This window comes from Mastomys coucha, unplaced genomic scaffold, assembly GCF_008632895.1.
Source record: "Mastomys coucha isolate ucsf_1 unplaced genomic scaffold, UCSF_Mcou_1 pScaffold6, whole genome shotgun sequence".
In the NCBI taxonomy this organism is placed as follows: Eukaryota; Metazoa; Chordata; class Mammalia; order Rodentia; family Muridae; genus Mastomys; species Mastomys coucha.
The window spans coordinates 104,573,799-104,595,969 of NW_022196912.1; the positions used below are offsets into that span (position 1 = coordinate 104,573,799).

Genomic DNA, 22,171 nt, shown 5'->3' on the forward strand with positions numbered 1-22,171 from the left:
TATGTAAGCAAGCAGATATGGCAAGTTAGAATTGTGACTAGAGTTTTAAAAGTAGAATTTCCCATCCTATCTATGATGTTTAAAGCTAAAGGGCTTGACTGGGTCACTACGAAAATAAAAAAAAAAAAAAAAAAAAAAAAAAAAAAAAAACCCTCTAAGTATGTTAGTTATTTTCTTACCTTTGAAACTAAATCCTTTAGAAAATCAGCCTAAGGGAAAATGAACTTATTTTGGTTGATAGTTTCAGAGCTCTTGGTCTATAGTCCTCAGCTCTGTTGATTCTGGGCCTGTTGCAAGGCAGACATCATAGAGGCAGAAGAACATCGAAGTAAACTTTGTTCATTGGGAATAGAACCACAAAGCTAAGTCTAGGACCTGCTAAGAGTGATCAGGGAGAACAGGACAGAAAAAAAGACAGACTATGCCATCTTATACTAGTCAAGCTGAGGAGAAAAATCTCAAAGAGAAGAACATCTATTACTGACTAACATGAGGTGAAATTTAAATATTGATGAAATGGGTATTTTATCTCATGTATAATAGTATTATAACAAGTGATATTTATCCATAAATCCTAAATATACATAGAATCAAGGCAAGGAAATTGGGAGAGGTGGCCAAGTTTACAGCTTAGAGGTCACTTCATTCTCTCCTTCTTGACCAAAGAAACCAGCATCAGGAGAAATGTCGTTTTCAAACATCTCCCACTTTCCCAACTTCCCAAAGCAGAGCTCTAATTCTTACCAAGCCATTCTATTTTGTAGTTCAATTCAACAAAATTTATATTAAATACACCTACACTAGATTTAAAATAGAACAGAAGCATAAAGGTCAACGCGTGCGTTAAGGAGCTTATAATTGCCATGGGTGAAGAAGAGCTCACTTATACTAATAACTGATTACCACTAAAACAAAACAGTAACAAAAACCCCACACATACACACAAAATGCTTGTCCATTTTTAAATGTTTTTTTTTTCTCATTTGTGTTTATTAACTGGTATTAAACACTTTGGGGGGAAAAAAAGAAAGTGAAATACTTTCTCAACCTTCCTTCTTTCATGTTCTCATTTTGCTTCACTGTTCCAGCATTGGTCAGAATTGTTTCCAAATGGTTTGGGGAGCTTTCTTTGTTTTCATCTCTCTTTGTGTCTTTAATAGTGCTGGGTCTCTGTCTACACAGATTGATAAACAGAGGACCAGAGTCCCCTTCTATGTCTGTTATCTTGCTTCACGATAAATATATCCTGATGAAGATGTATTTAAATATGACCTCATCAGAGCATGTCTCTAACCTACACAAGTTTAATTAAGTAGTTATGATATTATGTGTGTAAATAGCATATACTCACCATTTAAACATGAGTGAATTAAGCATTAAGAAGACAATATCACTGGAGGAGGTGGAGACAGAGTTGCAAAGACTTTATCATGTCTGGAGTTGCGTTTGAGATTGAGGTTAGACTTTGTTACTGAAGTAAACACTCTAAGGATCACATTTTAAAACAACATTGATCTTGATTGCCTGGGACTCAGCTCCCTCTGTTGAATATGCTGCAGCTAATAGTCCTTGAAGATAATAGTAGCAACCATGTGCAAAGCCCTTTAGAATTTAAAATCACTTTCACTTTTCAAATCTTCATAGATGTGCAAATCTACTCTGTGAGGTGGACTAATTGAGCAGACAACATAATCTTTGCATCATACATGAGAAAATAGATTCAATAGCATGAATGAATTTGTTGAATGTCTAATAAGTTACTGCAGTAGAGTTAAGACTAACATTCAAGGCCTGTGACTAAAACTCTATTCTCTGTATGAGAGTCCAATCATAAATCGAGACATGTCAGTGATATAAATGTGATTGCCTTTATAGGATATAAAGGCTAAGGTGAAGATAAGGAGATAAGCAATATTCAAATATTCAAATATTTGAATAAGTATTTTCTACTTTGTGTGAAAATAAATGTAAACAAGACACTATTCTTTCCCTCAAATTGTTTATAATTTACCTGACATAAATAAAAACACAAATTAAGCCTGCTAGGACAGTGAGTTAACAGTTAATAGTCAATTCAGGATAGAGTATGATCACAGATTGGAGATTGTAGGACAGACCTAAAGAAACATGATAAAAGTCAGATGAATGTCTAAACATTTGCTGCTATATGTAGGCTCAACTATCTTACTAATTTTTAAAACATAATAATGCCTTCTTGAATAGCTTATGCATTCTTATCTACTGTGCTAAGTTGGAAAATGAAGGTAGAATGAACCTGAGATCATTAGCACAGAATTACAGTTCTGAGTATTGGATTTTATGATGTCTGCACTCTTCTATCTTGAAAATTTAGTCTTTGTCTCTTCCTACCTACCATCCTTAATTGTGGAAAATGGGTCTAGAACATATAAAGCATAGACCTTTTTGTTTAGCATTAAAAACAAAATATTAAACATTTTTACTTAGAAGCAAGTACCATAGATAAAGCAAGTTTTGTCACAGTGAGCCTGGGGACAATACTATGACACGTCAAGGTGTAGGAAGGCTCATGCTGACTCAAAGATCTTAGCCAGACTCACTTTCTTCTGATTCCACAACTGTGCAAAGCCAACATTTTCATTCTAGGCCAACATGTGATGTAGAATTGAGCCGTTGTTCCTCCTATGAGAATCCTCCCTTTTGTGTAGACATTAAAAAATCATAATCATTTCTTTATAAATCTACTGCAAATGATTTGAAAATCTTCTTTAAGTCTGTGATCTCTCAACTCCTCGGTGCTGCTATAAGTTTTCATACTTGTAGTGAGACTCTTGAGACAACTGCCCCCCCTCCCCAATATTTTGAGAGGGAAAGTCAAGTACTTATTGAAATTTAGTGGCTTTCATTTGAGCTTTGCCATTGGCTCTTTATCTTCTCATGTTTAAGACATGTCTTATTATAAGGAGAACCTACATCCAAGATAGGTAAGGCTTGAGCTCACGCTATGTAAATATATCCATCAGCTTTTCTAGCTCCACCTCCACCCAGTAGTTTAGAAACTTATGCCTTCAGTGGAAGAGAGCTTTCCGTAATGAGTTCTGACCTGTGAGATTCTAGCTTACAGTACTTTCTTTGTAAGCATTATATTTTCCATTTTGATGGGGCTATTAGGACATGCTGAGATAAAAATGGCTACATCATAATATGCTGTTTTAAATTGAATTACTGTATTATTTGTTCTTAAAGGCAAATATAACTGAAACACATTATTAACATTTAGAAGAGCTATAAATATATAACATAAACTTGTTAAAAATTTAAAGTGAAGGTAGATAGATAGATAGATAGATAGATAGATAGATAGATAGATAGATAATGAGCAATAAGCATGAAACTATGCCATGACTAGAACGATTAACAGTATTATTTTGTATATTGCATTAGAGAGCAAAGCAGATTCATATTTGGCTACTAATGATTGGATACTAACTTGTATCATAAAAATTGATAGGCTCTCTATATCCAGGGTGTGTTGGCTTCATTTGAAATTATGGCTTCCATGGATTTAAAAAGATACATATCCGTTTTTTTTTTTTAATTTGCAAAGTGCCAATCCTAAATTTTAGTGTGTTGAATTGTCCAAACCAGTGATTTCTGGAGAATAAGTGGTGTCCTACTTTGTAAGAGTTTTAAAACAAGCGTTTTTGAAATAGGTAAATTACTCCACAGAAACCCTAGGGGACCCAAATTGATGATAGACTCCTGCAAACACTACCCATTATTCTGGAATCTGAATACCCTGATAGGACTGCATTCTTCAGCTTTTGCACTTAGGCAAGCTTTGATTTCTGCTTTCAATAGTGACATGAGAAACAAAATGCAGTCTGTGTAAGTATTACCAAATGAAGTCTTATGAGAGTCATTTGATGCCTTAAAACCAGTTACCTTAGCACTTCCCAGATTTTCTCATTAAATAAAATTCACTGTTAAAACTACTGATAGTCAAAACCTCAACCAAATGACAACAAGGGTTTTCCTTTTCCTTTTATATTGGAATTTTCTTCCTTCCATTCAGAAATATTCTGCTTCATTTTGTGAAGTTCCAAAAATAATGATTAACATTATTAAACCAGAGACTAAAAATCTTGGTATGGACTGACCCATGGGGACATATTACTACAATTCTGTTTAAAATAAAATAATAAAAGGGGCGTCTCCTAGGGGGTAGAAGTTGGCCTCATTTTCGAAATTTATTCAATTCGTCAAAGTCACCCAAAGGAGTTCTTTGAAGTGGTTGGAATTGGCTGTCAGACCCACTCTCAAATCTCTTACTTTTGGGGTTCGCCTACCCGGGTTTCCCAGTCCTTGGTTGAAAATTGTAGTTCTCACAGGGATATAATGATGATTATAACTTCAGTGATCTCTTCCAGTAGGGGATGAGGCCATTTGTAAAACCTCTTTCCTTTTATCCTTTTTAAATATCCATCTCTCAGTGCTCACACACATACCACACAAACACATGTGCACACAGGTTTAAGACATCGACAGGCTCTTGTCTACTTTTCTTCATGTAGATTGGATGTAATGTTTTCCCTCCTCTCAAATTAGTCTCTAGAAAACTGACACCATTTCCCTCAGACACAATGTATCATTGTAGATACTGATGCTGATAATGTCTTCTTTGGACATCAGTTATTCTTCCTTTCACTAGGCATAGTTTGACATCCTGTTGATAAACCATTGGTACTCTTTCAGTTTGGAGAAAAAAAAAGTAAGAATACTCATGAAGTAATGTTACCTACTACAGTCCTGGTACACTTGATAAATTATACCTTCTAGGCAAGTCCCCTGAAAAAGTTCCAAAAACTGGGGAACTGCTATATTTTATTTCAATTCGTTTCACGATAGGCTCCTTTTCAGATACACACACACACACACACACACACACACACACACACACACACACACACACAAAATGCACCTGAAACCTGAAACCTGAAGGGAAGTCCTCTGCAGTGTTTCACCCCTACTGGAAAAGCATAAATCAAAACTCAATTCCTCTTGCTCACCCCAAATTAGTTTTGTCTTGGTGACCTCTCTACCTAACCCAGCTCGTTGTTCTGTTTCTCTATTTTCCCTAAATGCAACTTACTTTAAGCATGCGTTAACTTGATTGACATCCTGAATGTTCAGGGGTGATAGACAATACCCGCCTTCTCTTTGAACTATCTTCTTAGGACGTACATCCAGACTGCACGCCCTTTTTATTTTATTGTTTTTAAGAAAGACAAAATCAAAATGCAGCTTCCAAAGAAGTATCGAAATTTGTTTTCAAGTTTGGCTGTCACAAAAGGGGGGGATCGATGATCCAAACCTAAAATAATCAAATAAAAAACAGCAAAAATAATGTGAATATAAAACCATGTCCCCTGACTGCTCTGTCTGTGCCTTCTCAGCATGTGCGTCTGGTTGTTCATCTCTTTCAAAAAAAAAAAAAAAATTTTTTTTTTTTGTTATTTTCTCCCTTCTTGTTTGGAAATTAAATGTTTTTATATTATATATATATATATCAATGTATTTCTTTTTAACTGCTAGATCTTTATCTTTAGAATTGATTTTCCAAAATAACGAGAAAAAGTTATGACTTGTTTTCTGCGGTTTTTTTTTCAAACTCTTTCTTTAAATATGGAACAACTTCAGCTGCAGGACCTCACATCCTCATCTTTCAGATGAGCCAGTCTCTTTGGCAGTAGTACAAATCATGGGTGGCGGTTTTTGCAAGGTGGATGATGATGCCATTTGGAACATACTATTTCTCTACAGAGGTCTCAATAGCAGCCTGGAATGTGGGCTCTCTGCTCCACAGTACCTCTCATCCCCTCTGGGGATCTCTCCACTCCCAGCTGTAGATAAGGCTGTGAGACTGCCGATGAAGTTGTTCAACTTGAATGCATAACTCTAGTCTCCTTGATTTTGCTTTTAACCTTTTGATCTTGAGTATTAGTAATATTATTTTATGTAATTTGTCTATTTTGAGGAGGAGGAAAAAAGTATAAGTGTTTTTATGATTTGAAAATCTCATGATGAAAATGTAATGATTTCATAGTAATTGCATGTTGAAGAAGTTGCAGCTTAGGGTGTGTGAGATTGTCAGTGATAGAGTTCTGTTCTTGATTTTCATAGATGGGCATGTGTAGGCTCATTTGTTTTTGTATATTGCCCATCCCTTCCTTACAGCCAGAAGCTCTAATGCAGCTAGATCACTCCGTGCCGCCCTTACATGGACATGGCGACTCACTTACACATTTACCCCTCTCATCTTCATCTCCTGTGTAGTACACTCATAGACACACCCCTCCCCTTTCCGCACCCCTCCTTTCCCATACTCCCCCCTTCTTTAGCGTTGTTAAAATTTATGTGCTGTCATCCATTCCCCTAAATTAAGGAAAATCTAAAATTTGTCAAAAAGACAATAAAAATCTAAATATATATCTGAAAACTTACAATGAAGAAGTTCATTTCAAACCCGATAGATGTGTAGATTTTTTTAAAGGCAAATTATATTTTTTCCCATTTTCAGCCATAAAAAGAATTATTTTAAATTTAAAAACCAGTGCCCTCCTAAGTCCCTCCAAAGTAAAAACTGTTAAAGTGCAGATTTTTTCTTTTCATGTTATGTGGTGTGAATGTATGTGTTGTTGACTCCCCGTATCATCCTCTGTTGTAAATTACTATATTTGGAAAATTAGACATTTTGCTCAAAAGTTTTTAAGAAATAGCAACAACATCAATAACAACAACAACAAAAAACAAGTTTCAAGAATGTGGCAATTCTATTTGTCCAAGAGCATTCTTACACAACTTTCTTTTGTAAATTTTTTTCTTCCATGCCAAAAAACATGCGGGCAATTTGTTGATGTAAGTTGACTATAAATTAATATGATATGCTTTTTCTGTTATAATTTCAATTATTTTGCCTATGTTGAAATTCTGCTTCTTTCTCTCTCTCCCTCCCTCCCTCTCTCTCTCTCTCTCTTTCTCTCTCTCTCTCTATCTCTGCCTCCCTCCCTTCCCTTTCTCCCCTCTCTCCCCCCCCCAGCTTCTATATTGTTATTTCCCTTTGTTTTGTGTTCTTACACTTGTGAATGCCTTCTTAATATTATTTGCTATCCTTCTGCTTAATTTGTTTTGGCTATGATGGTGTTTTATTTTCTTCTATATGTTTGATTTTGAAAACTATATTAAGTATTTTATTTTATTTAGGCCTTTTTTTTGCTTTATTTTCACTGTTCTGATTTGTGCTGAATTGCATTTAATAATCAATAGGGGTTCTACTTTTAATTAAAGAACATATTCAGTTCTTATCAACTGAACAAAGCCTAGTCTTGGTCTAAGCTCATTAAGCTTATTTTTAGCCGCTGACTATAAAAGCCTTTACAGTATTGGTTTCTCTAAAGTGGGATATTAAAATTGGTTACAGCAAATGGAAGGCATACCCCCCCAAATTGACTTGAGTTAGCTCCAAGTATCATCAGTGGTAATTTCATCCTTAATTTAATTCCTTAGAAGATATTCAGGGAAATCAGCCCTTTATCTTACTTTCTTTCAGCACAGGGGAAATAAGGTACTCTCAAGTGACGGTGGTAGAGTGGCTCTCCAGGATTACGCTATCGTCTTCACCACAGGCTACCAAATCAATTTTACTCAGAATAAAGACATCAGGAATCCCAGGTGTTTACAGTGTCGTGCTATGATTTTGATGCCTTCCAATGAATACACTCAACTTCTAGCAAAAGCACATTGCATCATGTACACATAGGGAGAAGGCTCAGGCATCCTCCCTCCCTTCTTCCCTCTCCTCTCCTCTGTCTCCCTCTCCTTTTCCCTTTCTATTCATCCTGAAGAATTTAATCAGGTAAGCTTCATAGGCACCTTAGGCTTGTTTCAAGAAGATGCAGAGTGGTTTTCATAATTCATCTTTGACTTAGAAAGATGGGTAGGTGTCACTGTTATGTAACTCTGGGTTGAGACAATGCCTGGACCTTAAGGTTATTTAGATCTGTGTAGCAGCTGCATATCACAGTGCAGGGCTGGTGAGAGGCACCATGCAATCTTTAAGATGAAGAAGTCACATGTTATAATTTTAATTCTAGGTATCACTGTTACCTGGAACTGTTATAAGAAATATCAAACTGAGTGGTGAATAGATGTATTTTCAGCCAGGGAACTTTAATGACTGGGCTCTCTTCACCTCAGCTCAAGCAATTTTATGCTGCTTGACATGTTGAATAGAATTTCAAGTTTAAAAGAGAAAGTTCTCTAGAAAGGGGTATTAATATACCTAATCATATTAAAGGCTTTTATGTTTGTTGAAAAAAACTATTAATTTTTTAGAGGTTAATCACTTTTTTTCCAAATACAAGATTATGGAATGATTATGAATCTTTCACAAAGTCTATGATTAAAATTGCCTCTTGAACCCTGAGTATTTATATCTTTACATATAAGTCCACTGCATTAGAAAGGACAGAGAAACTGATCAATGACTAGAGTATCTATAGTTCAAAATATTAACAAAACTAGTATAGCAGTTCTGGGTGGCAGTAGAGTGTATGGTGGCTTGGAATAGACTCCATTTTATACCCATTTTCCTTGGAGTTGAAGAAAGATAACCAATTCATGAGGCTTATAAGTTTAATTCCAATGCTAACATGAGTCTAGGCTAAATGAGTTTAGAACAAAAGCTTGTAAGTCATAAGAAAATGAAAACTTTACGTGGCATCCCCTAGTTTACTACACATAATTATATTAAGCTGTTTTGGCTCATCTTTCTTGGACATATGTGAAACCAGATTTGCTAGCTTTTTTGAATTATATTCTTTCCAGATAAACCATTTACTATATTTTTTGTGTGAGTGAGTGAGTGAGTGTGTGTGTGTATGTATGTGTGTATGTGTTACTTAGAAGATTTAACTGAAGAATCTCACCAAGTTAAATATAAATTATGCTCCTTTGATACATTCAAGTTTTAGTGGTGTTTTCTCTACCAAGTACTGGCTGTGTTTATCCAGGCAAGATTTTTCTGAAGGTCACCAATGTAGAGCCATTTAATGTTTAAAATGCTCAGCATATCTGTGCATTGAAGTACTCACTCCTATGACACCAAATATGTAAATGAGTGTCTTTATATCTTGAGTGGATTAGAATAATGCAAATCAGAGATAAGGTAAAGAACAGAAATAGACATAAGAGAATTCCAGCAATTGGAGCATAGAGTCCTCTCTAGAGGTTCTCTGCTTAGCATCATTCTATTTGTATGCTTGTGACCTTTCAGAGTCAGCTGTCTCCAGAGAGGCAGAGAGGCTGGAGCCACATTGAAACTTCATGCTGGTCTTGTTTTTTCTTTCTTGCTTTTTTTTTTTTTTTAGATGACCCACTACATTCGCCATCACTGACAGCATCCTCACAGTTCAGAAGAGTTCTATTGAATTTTTAATACACTCTCTTTTGCAATGGCAGACAGACCCTTTTGCTAGATATCAGCCCTAGAGGCATGAATTATATATCTATAAATACACTCATAGAGCAAAAAAGCAGGCCAGCCTTCAGGGCTAAAATAGACCTTTTATATCCCTAGTGAGCTCTCTAGTTTAAGAAAAAGCACAGCCTTGTCAAAAAAAAATGTATATTCCTGATTTTAAGATGCTAACATTAAAGAATACATATAGTTCTTATTCTAAACCAAAGGAAAATTCCAGAGATGACATAAAACATTTGGATTTTGATGTATTCCAGGTTTCATATCTCTCTGCCTGTTAGTATTAGACTTGACTGTGTGAATACTTTTCTAAGCTTAGAGACAGGGTTGATTATTATATAGTCTTTATAAAGGAGGAGCATATTATTAGCCATTACATCATTCCTAAGAAATTCACCCTTTGCCCCCTCATCTTATATGAAGGTGAATATGTGAATACATTTATGCCCTCTTGGATCAGTTGATCTGGAGGATTGGTTCTAGGTACCAACATTTGTGTGTATTCAAGTCCCTGGGAGATAGAATTCTGAGTCCACTTGTAAAAGATTATTTTGATTAGGTTAACTGAGATAGGAAGATTCATCCGCTGTGAGTGGCATCATTCCCTGGAGCAGGATCATGACCTATATAAAAATAAGAGAGGAAAACTGAACACAAGCATCCTTTGTTACTGATTGCGGATGTCATGTGACCAGCTCCCGGAAGCGCCCACCGGCTGTGATATGCCTCTCGTATAGACTGTATCCTTGAATCATGAGCCAAAGTAAACCTTTTCTCTTTCAAATTGTTTTTGTCAGAATGCTTTATCACAGCAATAGGGAAGGAAACTAAGACAATCCCTTAAACCAAAAATCATAGTCAGTCAGGAATGTCAGTTTATGACTATTATCCTGGCTACTTGGGAAGGTAAGGCTCTTGCTTGAGCCCAGAAGTTTGTGAACTGCTTGGACAACATATCTAGATCTAATGTCCACAATAAAACAAGAGGCATAATTTGCATACGACCTTTGCATAGCTTCCTTGGTCTTTAAGTATGCTCTGTACTAGTTAAAATATCAAATGCAATAAAGCATGCTGTGCAAAGTTGTTAGACTATATGGATTTGGGGGGTGATAATAGGAAAAATAATCTACGCATATTCAGTGAAGACACTATGGGGGAAGGGCATATCTATCTGAAGTCTCTTGAATCCTTGACTGTTGAGCCCATAAATACAGTGGGTTGAATACATACTGAACTCATCTCAATTCTTAAAGACAAAAGTTCATATTAAAATTGATTACAGAGCTAGGGTGATAGGTAGGGGCCTATAAGGGCTTGTTTGCTCTATGGATCCAGATTCAGATCCCATCACCTAAACATGCTAGATCAGGTGTCATATGTGTACCTGTAACCCCAGTACCACAGAGAGCAGAGGTGGGAGGATCTCTGTGGTGTGCTGGTTGCCAGCCTAGTAGAGGAACATAAGGTCCTGTTTTAGAGACTCTACCTCAGAGAAATATAGCAGTTATAGATGACATCTACAATTGTATGCAGATGTTCCTACCCCTTTCCACACATGAATATATACTAGATACAACAATCACATGCACATATTCAGATACATGCACACATCAACTAAATAAATAAGTTAAGTAAATAAGTATTGGAATATTTAAACATAATTATATATACTAACTCATGTACCTGTTCCAGGCAGTTCTCATGTCTACAGCTATGTGAAAGTTTTTACCTACTCTGTAATAATTCCCATTTGCAATAATGGTCCTCCCATGCCAGGCAGCTTCACTTCAAATTCCAGGCAGCCTTAATTCCTGGCAATGGCAAGGGAGAAAAATATGAAAGGTTCTATAATTTCAGAAAGTAGAGACCAGCAAATTTTGTCTTCAGGCTTTCTGGGCAGAGGGCATTGTTTATAATGTCTTATCAGTACAACACCAGGATAAAACAAAGTGTTGAAAAAAGGAGAGATAATTCTGAAAGATTTTCGGATCTTACTTAAGATATGATATTCTTTTTATGTTTAAGATAAACTGCTCTTACCTCACTGTAGAACTCTCTAGCCCTTTAGAAACTGCTGGTTAGTAAGCCTTTAAGCCCTCCTTCTATGCTATTTGGAAAGTTTGGATTTTTACTTTGTTTGGAAATCAGAGATACTTGCTGGAATATTGGATGAGAAAAGAATAGCAAAGGGGAATGGCCTGATTCAACTGTAAGCTGAACAAGTTTTGTAGATTTTTAAACAACCCATGTGAAGCTTGAGCAAGAATTGAAACAAGAAAACAAAACAAAACAAAACAAAACAAAATCAGTCAAATTTAAGTCTCCAGGTGAGTGTTTCAGGTGGTACAGTAAAATAGCAAACAAATTCCCTCTAGTGATCATGAAGATAGGTATCTTTATCTTCTTTGAAGGTCAAAGAGTTTGGATTTATATTTACATGAATCACTTCTCAACAAGTCAGATATTCTTCCTCTTCAATATGTTCTTCTCCCTTGCTTAAGAGGTATGTTTCTGTTGTAGCCATAAAGAATATACAATTCAATTTTCATGCTGGTAATGAAGCCATATGCTGAATGCTTGTTCCTGTTAGCCAGGATTAAAGGGAACCCAAAGTTAGCAAGACAGCAGCAGGTAAAAGCATTTGGTTCCCAAGCCTGACAACCTGAGTTCTGTGCCTCAGGACCTACCAAACTGCAGAACCGGTGTTTTATATGGGAATTTCTGCACACCCACAAGTGGAGATTGGACAGGAGAGTCACCTGCGGGCTTGAGGACCTGCTAGTCTAGAGCACACACAGCAGCCCCAAAGAAGAGACTCTGCCACAAAAATGCAAAAATACAGCACCAGTTTGGAAAATTGTCCTCTGACTATAGAACACTGCCTGTGGCACATAGGTGCCATTCTCTCTCTCTCCTCTCTCTCTCTCCCTCTCTCTCTCTCTCTCTCTCTCTCTCTCTCACACACACACACACACACACACACACACACACAGAGGCAGAGAGAGAGAGGCAGGACACACAAATAGCTTATTGAAATTAACACCCAGTCTTGTTCTTTCCTGGAAAGTAAAGTTGTACTTACTTCTGCCTCATAGCTGCAAGCTTCCATCCAAACACTGCCCTCTACCCAGATCACCTTGAACACAACACATGCACACCTCTCTCCCTAGCCCTACAAATGTAAGAAAAATAGTTTGTGCAAGATTAGTTTTTAGGGTTAGTTTACCTTTAGGGAATTGAGCTCCAAATCCCATTTATTAAAAAAAAAAAAAAAAAACTAGCAAAAGTGTGTAAATTATGTATTAAGTCGCAAGGTATATGAATTATATATGTTCGCAATGTAAAAAAAAAAAAAAAAAACAAAAAAAAAAAACAGGCATCCTGGCCCAGCGAAGCAAACCCGAAGCTCAGCTCAGCAAACAACACTGAAAAGCTCATTTGGCTCAACCAGTTCAAACTCTGAGCCCTAGAACAGAAGCTCAGGCTGAGACTCCAGGCCACAGACTGTCTTGAGATGCTCAGGACGATACTTGATTTACTTTGGTTCATAAAATATAATTACCTGTTAGGTGGGAAATAATCATACAACTCTCTATTGTCCCTGCCCTTCTGAATGATTCACATAAATTATATGCACATTCCCCTGACCAACTCTCTCTTGCTGAGTAGCACAATTAATGGCTGGATAGCGAAATAGCCAAAGGGCTTTTGCTGTTTTTGCTACCAGGCCCTCCTCTTAACATACCTGGAACCAGGACAGCACAGGTGCTATATTCCTGAACCACAGGTGGTGTTTAAAGATACAAGCTGTGGGATGCCAAGTGGAACGGTTCTAAGAATGAATCTTTATAGGAAGATTCATGGCAGACTGTGCAAACTTAAAAGATTTCACTCTCTGGAATGTCCCTGGAAGTCTGCAGCATTGAACCTGCTGCAAATCCCAGTCTGACTTTGTTGCTGATAGAGGAGGAAGGTACCTGAATAATGGGTGTATTTATTAACAGAGGCACACGCACTCTAGTCATCCCATCTCAGAAAAATAGCTACCAACAACAGCACATACAAGGGCCTTTTAAGTCCATCTCAGAAAGAGCCTTCTGATAGTATGGTATCATCATCTCAACTTTCTAACTGTAGAATGAAATTATACTATTTCTGGGAGTGAATTTGGTTAGATCCAATACTGCTCCTGTAGAGGAAAATAGCCGCACCATATATACCATATCACCACATCACCTTCCCTAATCTTCTAAAGCCAGAGATCCCTCTCCCTTAAGCCTAGGGACTCCTCCTCATCTCAGAGACTGTTCTCCTCTAAAGGTCAATGAAAGTAGAGCATCTCCTTTGTTTGACGGGTTGCTTGCTGCTGCACATGGTGCTTCAGCTTCCCCCCACTGCCGGAAGCTGGATTTACTAAAAGTTATTCCACCTGAAAACTGTCTCAGCGAATCGCTCTACAGAATTTGAAAAGAATCTATGATTTAAAACCATTTTAGATTATGTGGCTAGACTATGTCTTTCTAGAATAAATGCAGTGACAGGACACAAGTTGTGACTTCTTGAAATTGCTCTTCTTCAATCAAAAGGAGATGCTAAAGAGACCTTGTCTTGCTGACCTCGAGGAAAGTGTCAGCCTTAGAGTTAAACTAGCAGCTTCCCCTAGCTGAGGATGTCTTGCATCTGTGATATGCAAGACACGGTGTGTTTATGAAGCATTCTTAAATTGCTTTTTCCCTGCTGTCCATGTGTTTAGTAATCATATACTAATGAAGCTTTCTGGGTAAATATATATTTTTGCCACTCTAGTAAAGAATCAGTGATTTCAGCCAAGCAGTGGTGGCACACACCTTTAATCCTAGCACTTGAGAGGCAGAGGCAGGTGGATTTCTGAGTTCAAGCCCAGCCTGGTCTGCAGAGTGAGTTCCAGGACAGCCAGGGCTACACAGAGAAACCCTGTCTCAAAAAACCAAAAAAAAAAAAAAAGAAAGAAAGAAAAAATAGAAAAAGAATCACTAATTTCAAAGTTGACTTTGTTAAGTCAACTTTTCTCAACCAAAACATGAGGCTGGGCAGTTTTAAAATGAAGCTTCTAGCTCAGTATATATTTCATATGACATAAAAGCCTTGAATACCCAAGTCACATCTTATGCTAATGCAAGGCAAGTTGTCATTTTAAGAGTCAAGGGAGTTTCGAGAGATACATAATCAAAATGCATCAGGATGAGCATTTAAGCCTGTTGTTTGTTCCTGTCTCTCAGCTAATGGGAAATTAGAGTAGCCCCAAGGCAGTACAGGAAACTTTCCGAGTTCTTTGATCTTGATCTTGGTCTCAGTAAAATGGAAAATAATAGATCGTCTTCATGCTCCTGAAAGCAAGTAGATAGAAACCAAGAAGGCACTGAAGAAATGTTATATTCATGTTGATAAAGACATTAAGAAAGCTCACTGTGTATGTAATACACGCATGAAGTCTTCTTAGTATTTCCAAGAACATTATTCACTGAAATTCTTCATCTTGCCAGAAGATCCTGAAACCAGCCTGTTTGGATTCTGCCACTCGACATCACTTGAGAGTATCTTTAAAATCTAAGGCTATGATTTCAAGGTTCCAAATTTTGGATAGGCAGATGCATATAATGAGCTCTATCTCAGCCCAGAATAATAAGGCAATAGCCAGACATTATCCATATGCAGATACAGCTCGTTTTATAGTAATTTCCGAAGCATCACCTCTGCCCTGCCTTCATTAGAGTAATGATGAACTGTGTTAATGCCTGTACTAATTATGTCTTTTTTTTTTCTTTTCAATCCCAGGAGGTGAATTAGTTATTCCTCTTCTTGTAGAAGACCCTTTAGCTACCCCTCCTATTGCTACTCGTGTACCCTCCATTACACTCCCCCCTACCTTCCGCCCCCTCCTCACCATTATTGAGACCACCAAAGATTCCCTGTCCATGACCTCTGAGGCGGGGTTACCTTGCTTGTCGGACCAAGGCAGCGATGGTTGTGATGATGATGGCTTGGTGATATCTGGGTATGGCTCAGGGGAAACCTTTGACTCTAACCTGCCCCCTACTGATGATGAAGATTTTTACACCACCTTCTCCTTGGTAACAGATAAGAGTCTTTCCACTTCAATCTTCGAAGGTGGCTACAAAGCACATGCGCCCAAGTGGGAATCCAAGGACTTTAGACCTAACAAAGTCTCGGAAACTAGTAGAACTACAACCACCTCTTTGTCCCCTGAGCTGATCCGCTTCACAGCGTCCTCCTCGTCTGGGATGGTGCCCAAATTGCCAGCTGGCAAAATGAATAACCGTGATCTCAAACCCCAGCCTGATATAGTCTTGCTTCCGTTGCCCACTGCCTATGAGCTAGACAGCACCAAACTGAAGAGCCCACTAATTACTTCCCCCATGTTCCGTAATGTGCCCACAGCAAACCCCACGGAGCCAGGAATCAGACGGGTTCCGGGGGCCTCAGAGGTGATCCGGGAGTCCAGCAGTACAACAGGGATGGTCGTCGGCATTGTGGCTGCTGCCGCCCTCTGCATCTTGATCCTCCTGTACGCCATGTACAAGTACAGGAACAGGGACGAGGGGTCCTATCAAGTGGACGAGACGAGGAACTACATCAGCAACTCGGCCCAGAGCAACGGCACGCTCATGAAGGAGAAGCAAGCCAGCTCCAAGAGCGGCCATAAGAAACAGAAAAACAAGGACAAGGAATATTATGTGTAAACATAACACCACCAGTAGTATGCGAATTTAAAACAGAATTATTTCTATACACACACCTGAATACTTTGACAATGAGATTTAACTTGTTGGATGTGTTCTGTGAGATGGGGTATACCACGACTATGGTGGGAAAAACCATTTTTAAAAGGACACATACGATGGTGTATCTCTCTCTGTAATGGTGAGCCATGCTGCAAGGTTGTAGCCTTGGCCCGAAGACAGAAACTTCTCTCTCTGCCCTGCTGTATCATAAAGCACACACTTAGTGCCCTGGAACAAGTCCATGACTCCTCATGACCTTGGAAGCTTCCTTCTCTCCAGGACATTTGGAAAGGGGTAGAAGACTATATATGGCTTACTTGTTTCATAGCTCCAAGTGAGTCTGTAATGATGTTTGTGAATCTTGACTGTAACAATGTTGGGTTATTTTTTGTTTGTTTGTTTGTTTAATTATGTAAAAAAACAAAAACAAAAAAATGAGAAAAGAAAAACGCTTTAAAAAAATACACACACAAACAAAACAACACACACACAAAAAAAAAACCCAGAAATACCCTTATCTGGTTCTGACCAGTGTGCGTGTAACTTTCCAAGATCTGAGGGGAAAATAGCTTTTGGGTTTTCATTTATTTTTTTGACAATGACTGCACATAAGAAGAAAAGAAAAAATAAAACACACAGAAAAAAGTATGAGACTCTTGCCATATGAACTTAAAATCTACCATGGCATTCCCTTCATGTAGCAGGTTGTGGTGTCTCTAGAACTGATTGTTAGTTTCCTAATGCTTTGGTGAACCCATGTGGGATGACAATCCATTTGAAAAGCAGGTCCCCAAGATCTAATTCCAATATTTGCCATTCAAACCTACAACAGATGGGTTGTGGGGCTGGTGTTATTGGAGCTGTTGGTTTCACTTAACAAATACTGTTCCTGTCCATCAACCCAAAATGTGTGAATGGGGAAATGTAAGCCCCATGAATTAAAGCAGAACCTTTCCATGGGAAGGGAGTGAGGGAAAGGGGCGGACTGGATCTGTGAAATGCATGCAAACAAAGAAAAAAAACCACAAAACCCGAAAAGACAATGCTAGTGTCTGTTTCAACAGACTGCAGGGGAGTTCCCAACTTGTAACACAACCACAAGTGGTCACACAAGCCACATCATGGCCGAGTGTGAAAACCATAGTTATTTCCCCACCCTACCCCCAACATGATAACGGTTTCCATATGGTTTAACTTTGTAGCCTGATGTGAGTAAATCCTTTCCATCTCCTCATGTCTCCTTTCGCCCATCTTTTTTTAAAGACAAATAAATAAATGAATAAAGCTGCTGTGACACACACACAAAAAGGAATTTAATAGTATAATATATATAAATAAATATATATATATACAGATATATTTATCATGGTATGTTTGATGGGATGACTGACACAGAAATCTGTTAAAGTCTTGAAGAGGAATGAGAATGTTATTTTAAAAGAAAAATAACAAAACAACAAAAAAGTAAACCTTAAAATGTGAAGAAAGTGTGAGTTTTCGTTTTGTCACAGTTAACTGTGTCAAAGAGAATTTAAACAACAAACAACAGAAACTTCTCAGATTTTGTTTACATATTTTACTACATTTTTGCTGGTATAATCCCTTAGTCATGTATGTACATACTGCTTTACAAATTGTTACTTCCTTTCTGTCTGTTTATTTGGTTTGTGTCCCAAATTCTCTTTCTGTCTTCTTTTTGTAAAGAGGAAACAATGTACAGAGTAATTTAAAAAAAAAAAAAAAAACTGGTTTCTTGGCCATAGCCATTCAAAAAACAAGAAGATAAAACAAGACACATACTTGCACAGAGGTGGAGTGTGTCATTTGGAGGGGCAGGCATATACAATTTCTTTTGTACAGATGAAAACCAATCAGCTGTTTAGATTTAGAAATCTACTCTTGCTGGTCTTTGTAAGTTGCATGAATATTTGACTTTGAAAAATTAATATCTTAAAGACATGGGGCAGAAGGCACAGTCTAAAACAGTAGTAGCCTCTATTGATGTGTATGGAAAGCGGGGTTCCTCCTTATCTGAGACTTCAATGTGTTAAGAGTTTTCCTTTTTTGTTGTTGTCATTAAAAAGACAGGACTGTAAAAGGATATCTAAGCACGATTTTAGATAAATGGCTCGGCCTATATGAAGTTGACTATATCTCGATGTCTGTGACAGATTGCTGTTCTTGGAGTTGTGAGATCTTGTGAACTGACCTTCTCCTTTCTTACTTTCTTTTTCCATTTTTTTTTTAAATCGGAGTAAACACTCATTTGTTATATTCCTTTTAGTGTAAGTTAATATTTGGACAGTTTTATGGGAACTTGTGCATTCTGTACGCGAGCTTTTCATTGGATACCTGTTGTGTTCTTTGCAGACCCTGAAAGAGATTTTTTTTTCATAATGTTGTGATGTTCCTGCTTTTTTCTTTTTTCCTTTTCTCTTTTCTTTCCCATTTGCTTTTTCGTTCATGGATATGCTTAGCAATAAAATGTTCTTCCCAAAACCCTGTGTGAAGGTGCATATTTATTTTCTTAATGTTGGTAAAAGATTGGGCACACAGCTAAGTGGGTCATACTTTATTAAGAGCAGAGGAAATGAGAACCTCATACTAACTATAGAGGGATCCAAAGGGCATATTCATGAGATGAGTTAGTCCTCTGTCTACCTGACGGCTTTGTGTTCAGACTGCTATGATGGACAAAGAGGAGGAGTACCTGCATTCCTGAAAGGTAAGAAAGGTGGTAGAAGCATTGTATTCTGAAAAACACTGCTGGACGCTTTGCTATTGAAACCGTCTTTGAGTGTTTTCTATAAGTCAAAACACTTTGAGCACTATTCAATAATTATATTCAGACATAACCTTAAACAGAATGCTTTGGGGTGTCCTTTTTGCTAAACTTCCCATCAGAGTACAGAACAAACTACAAAGCCTCACTGAACTCTAAAATAAAACTTGAATGAGCTTCTAAGTTTCACCAGTTTCTTTCTAGAGTCTCCACCCATCATATTCTTCATGGACTCACTTTAGCTTGGACTGTTCTCATAGCAACAGAACTTTCAACACATGTCTCATTTGCCAACTAGGTTGTACCCCCATTTTGTGTCATGATCCCCAGTTTTATATTTAACTAAATAACTGTCCTCTAACCCATTTGAAAAGTTGCCATGTTTTGCCTTCAAGTTGTGTTAGTGGCAATTATACTGTTGACTTTCTTGTGAATGGGTTAAAATTGGGTACAATGATGCCAAATTATATGAAGTTATTTTTTATAGTTATTATCTCAGATAATTACTTACTAATTACTTTAAAAACTCATTGATGCCCCTTATGTGCCAGGTACTCTGTTGCTTTGATCTATGTAATCTGTTGAATCTGCTTCAAAGATGTAGGAACAGATCACGAATAGTTCAAACAAAACGAGTTTAATACCTTTCAAATCATGTTAATAGTCACATTATGTTTACGTGGAAGTCAATGCACAACACATGAACTCTAAGGATAGAGGTAGAGTTGGTTGATATCCCAGGTGAACGACTGAGTATGCATGGCTCAATTTCACAGACTCTGAGATTTCTCTTCTACAAAAATATAAATAAATAAATAATAAATAAATAAATGGATTAAAACTCAGTGACTTAATTATAAAAGGTAGGATTTTAAGGTATGAAAATCACTTAAAATAATATAAAGATCTTTACCTTGTTTTAAGTATAAAGCAGTTTCTTCATATTAGCTTCTTTTGTGTTGTTAATTATGTCCCATTCTCCATATAATAAGTTCCTTCTCTTTTTTGATATTCTACATCACAAATGAAATGCAGTAAAATAATTTATTTACTAATTATCAAACAGTATATCCAAGTCATTTCAAGGCTTACTAGGTATAATTGAGAAGAATAGCCCCAACTTCCAAACATATAACATTGACATTTCGTTACACAAATGTGTCTAGCACAATTTAAAAAAAAAAAAAAAAAAAAGTCAGAAGTCTGGTTTAACAAAATAAGGACTTTTTTTTTTTGAAAATGTTAAAGTTATGAATTTTACAGCTAAATCTTGCATTGATGTTTTCAGATAGTGGCTTCTCCAACAGGTCCCACGATGACTGAAGTGGTCCTTATTGGGAAACATTGCCCCAAGTCCATTCACAGAAACAATTTTCCATTGTCTTTCAATGACGAACTTGATATGGCTCTGTCCCTTTCCAGTAAGTTTAAATTTGGCCCTAGGTTTGGGAATAGGAAGGCTTAGTTTCAATTCTGTCCCTCAATACAGACCTGCTCTTTGTCAATTGCGACACCTTGACTATACTCACTTCTTCTTGGAAGCCATAAAGGTATCACATATCTCGTGGTGTTGTTATCAAATTACGTGATCTAATGTGGATGTAATTTCTGAGCACAATTCCTGGACCATAGCCCTGAAGTAATATTAACAAAACACAATCAGTTATTATTATAGCAAAAAAGAATACAAAATTTCTTATGAAAGTCTCAAAAAGATACTTATTGGAGCTTGGCAAAACAATCATTTTATTGCATTACCTGAACTGACTTTCTGTATTTCACTACAATTAAAGTTAAATTATTTATATATATATATATATATATATATATATATATAATTTAATATATATTTAAATATAATATAATATAAATTTATATAGATAGATAGATATAAATTTATATAATATATAAATATATATTATATAAATATAATATAAATTTAATATAATTTAATATATATATATATACCTGACTCTTTGATTCCCTTTTGAGTCTTCCAACAGTCTTCTACACAGCTCTCTAAAATCCCACTTTTAGCCAACTTCTGGGTACAGATGCCTTAAGCAAGGCTTATGTGGTAATGCATTCTGTGCTTCAAAGGGTCATCTTCTGTGATTCCAAATGTAGAGGCTAACCATTGCTTTAGAGCAGTGGTTCTTAATTTTCCTTTAATACAGTTCCTCATGTTGTCATAATCCTTAGCCATAAAATTATTTTGTTGTTACATTGTAATTGTAATTCTAATACTGTAAATGTCTGATATGCACATGGTCTTAGGAAACCCCTGTTAATGGGTTGTTCAATCCCCAAAGAAGTTGTGACCCATAGGTTGAGAACTGCTGCTTTCAAGGCTCCTTGAAATTCTAAATTAGGTCTCTTCTTGTGAACTCTCTCAATCTTACTACACACTATATACATCATAGACTATTTTGACATCCATTTTTTGACATTTATTCAATTCAACAAACATTTTTGACTACTTTGTCCCTCAACAAACAATCTACTATGGCCTGTTATTACTTTGTTTCGTTGAAGAAAGAAAATAGCAATTAGGATTTTAAACCCTTTGTTTCTCATCCAGGTCTAGATACAGTTTCAATCATGGAATTTTAACTTTCCCAAAAAGTCTAAATCCTGCATTTTATCCAACAAAATCAAACTATTATACTGTGATCAGGTTGATAATTCACATATTTATTAAATAATCTTATAAATAACTAGTGTAACTGAAATTGAGGTTACTTAAACAGATTAATATGGTAAGAATGTCCAAATATGTACACTGTTCTGAATACAAGTCAGTTGTCAAAAAGTACAAAGATAGTTCTTATAGGATTCAGAATATTTTACTTAAGGGAATAATGATGAACAGAAAGGCCTTGAAGAATTAAAAATGGTTATAGGCTTGTTACAAGCTAATAAAAGCTCAAGTTTATAATTTCAATAGCACATTATGAAAATAATGACTAGTGAGGATTTAGAATCTTGTCAGTGGAAGGCAGGAGAGGAATGGCAGACAGGCATGGAAAGCTCTGGTTATGGGACAGTATGTCACTGGGTATAGAGGACATGGACCTGTTTGAACAA

General features: G+C 36.7%; 1 protein-coding gene across 29 annotated transcripts in view; it reads left to right on the forward strand.

Moving 5' to 3' along the window:
• Positions 1-18,801, forward strand: part of Nrxn3 (neurexin 3) — a 1,683,426-nt gene extending 1,664,625 nt beyond the window's left edge. For 11 of the 29 annotated variants that reach the window (XM_031355959.1, XM_031355958.1, XM_031355966.1 and 8 more), the window contains one exon: positions 15,335-18,801. In XM_031355959.1, the coding sequence (XP_031211819.1) occupies positions 15,335-16,260 (926 nt within the window). In that variant the 3' untranslated portion in view covers positions 16,261-18,801. Of the gene's footprint in view, positions 1-6,216; positions 6,898-15,334 lie in introns of all 29 variants that reach the window. The other 18 variants (XM_031355973.1, XM_031355974.1, XM_031355975.1 and 15 more) reach the window with 3 other exon arrangements.
• Positions 18,802-22,171: the final 3,370 nt, after the last annotated feature.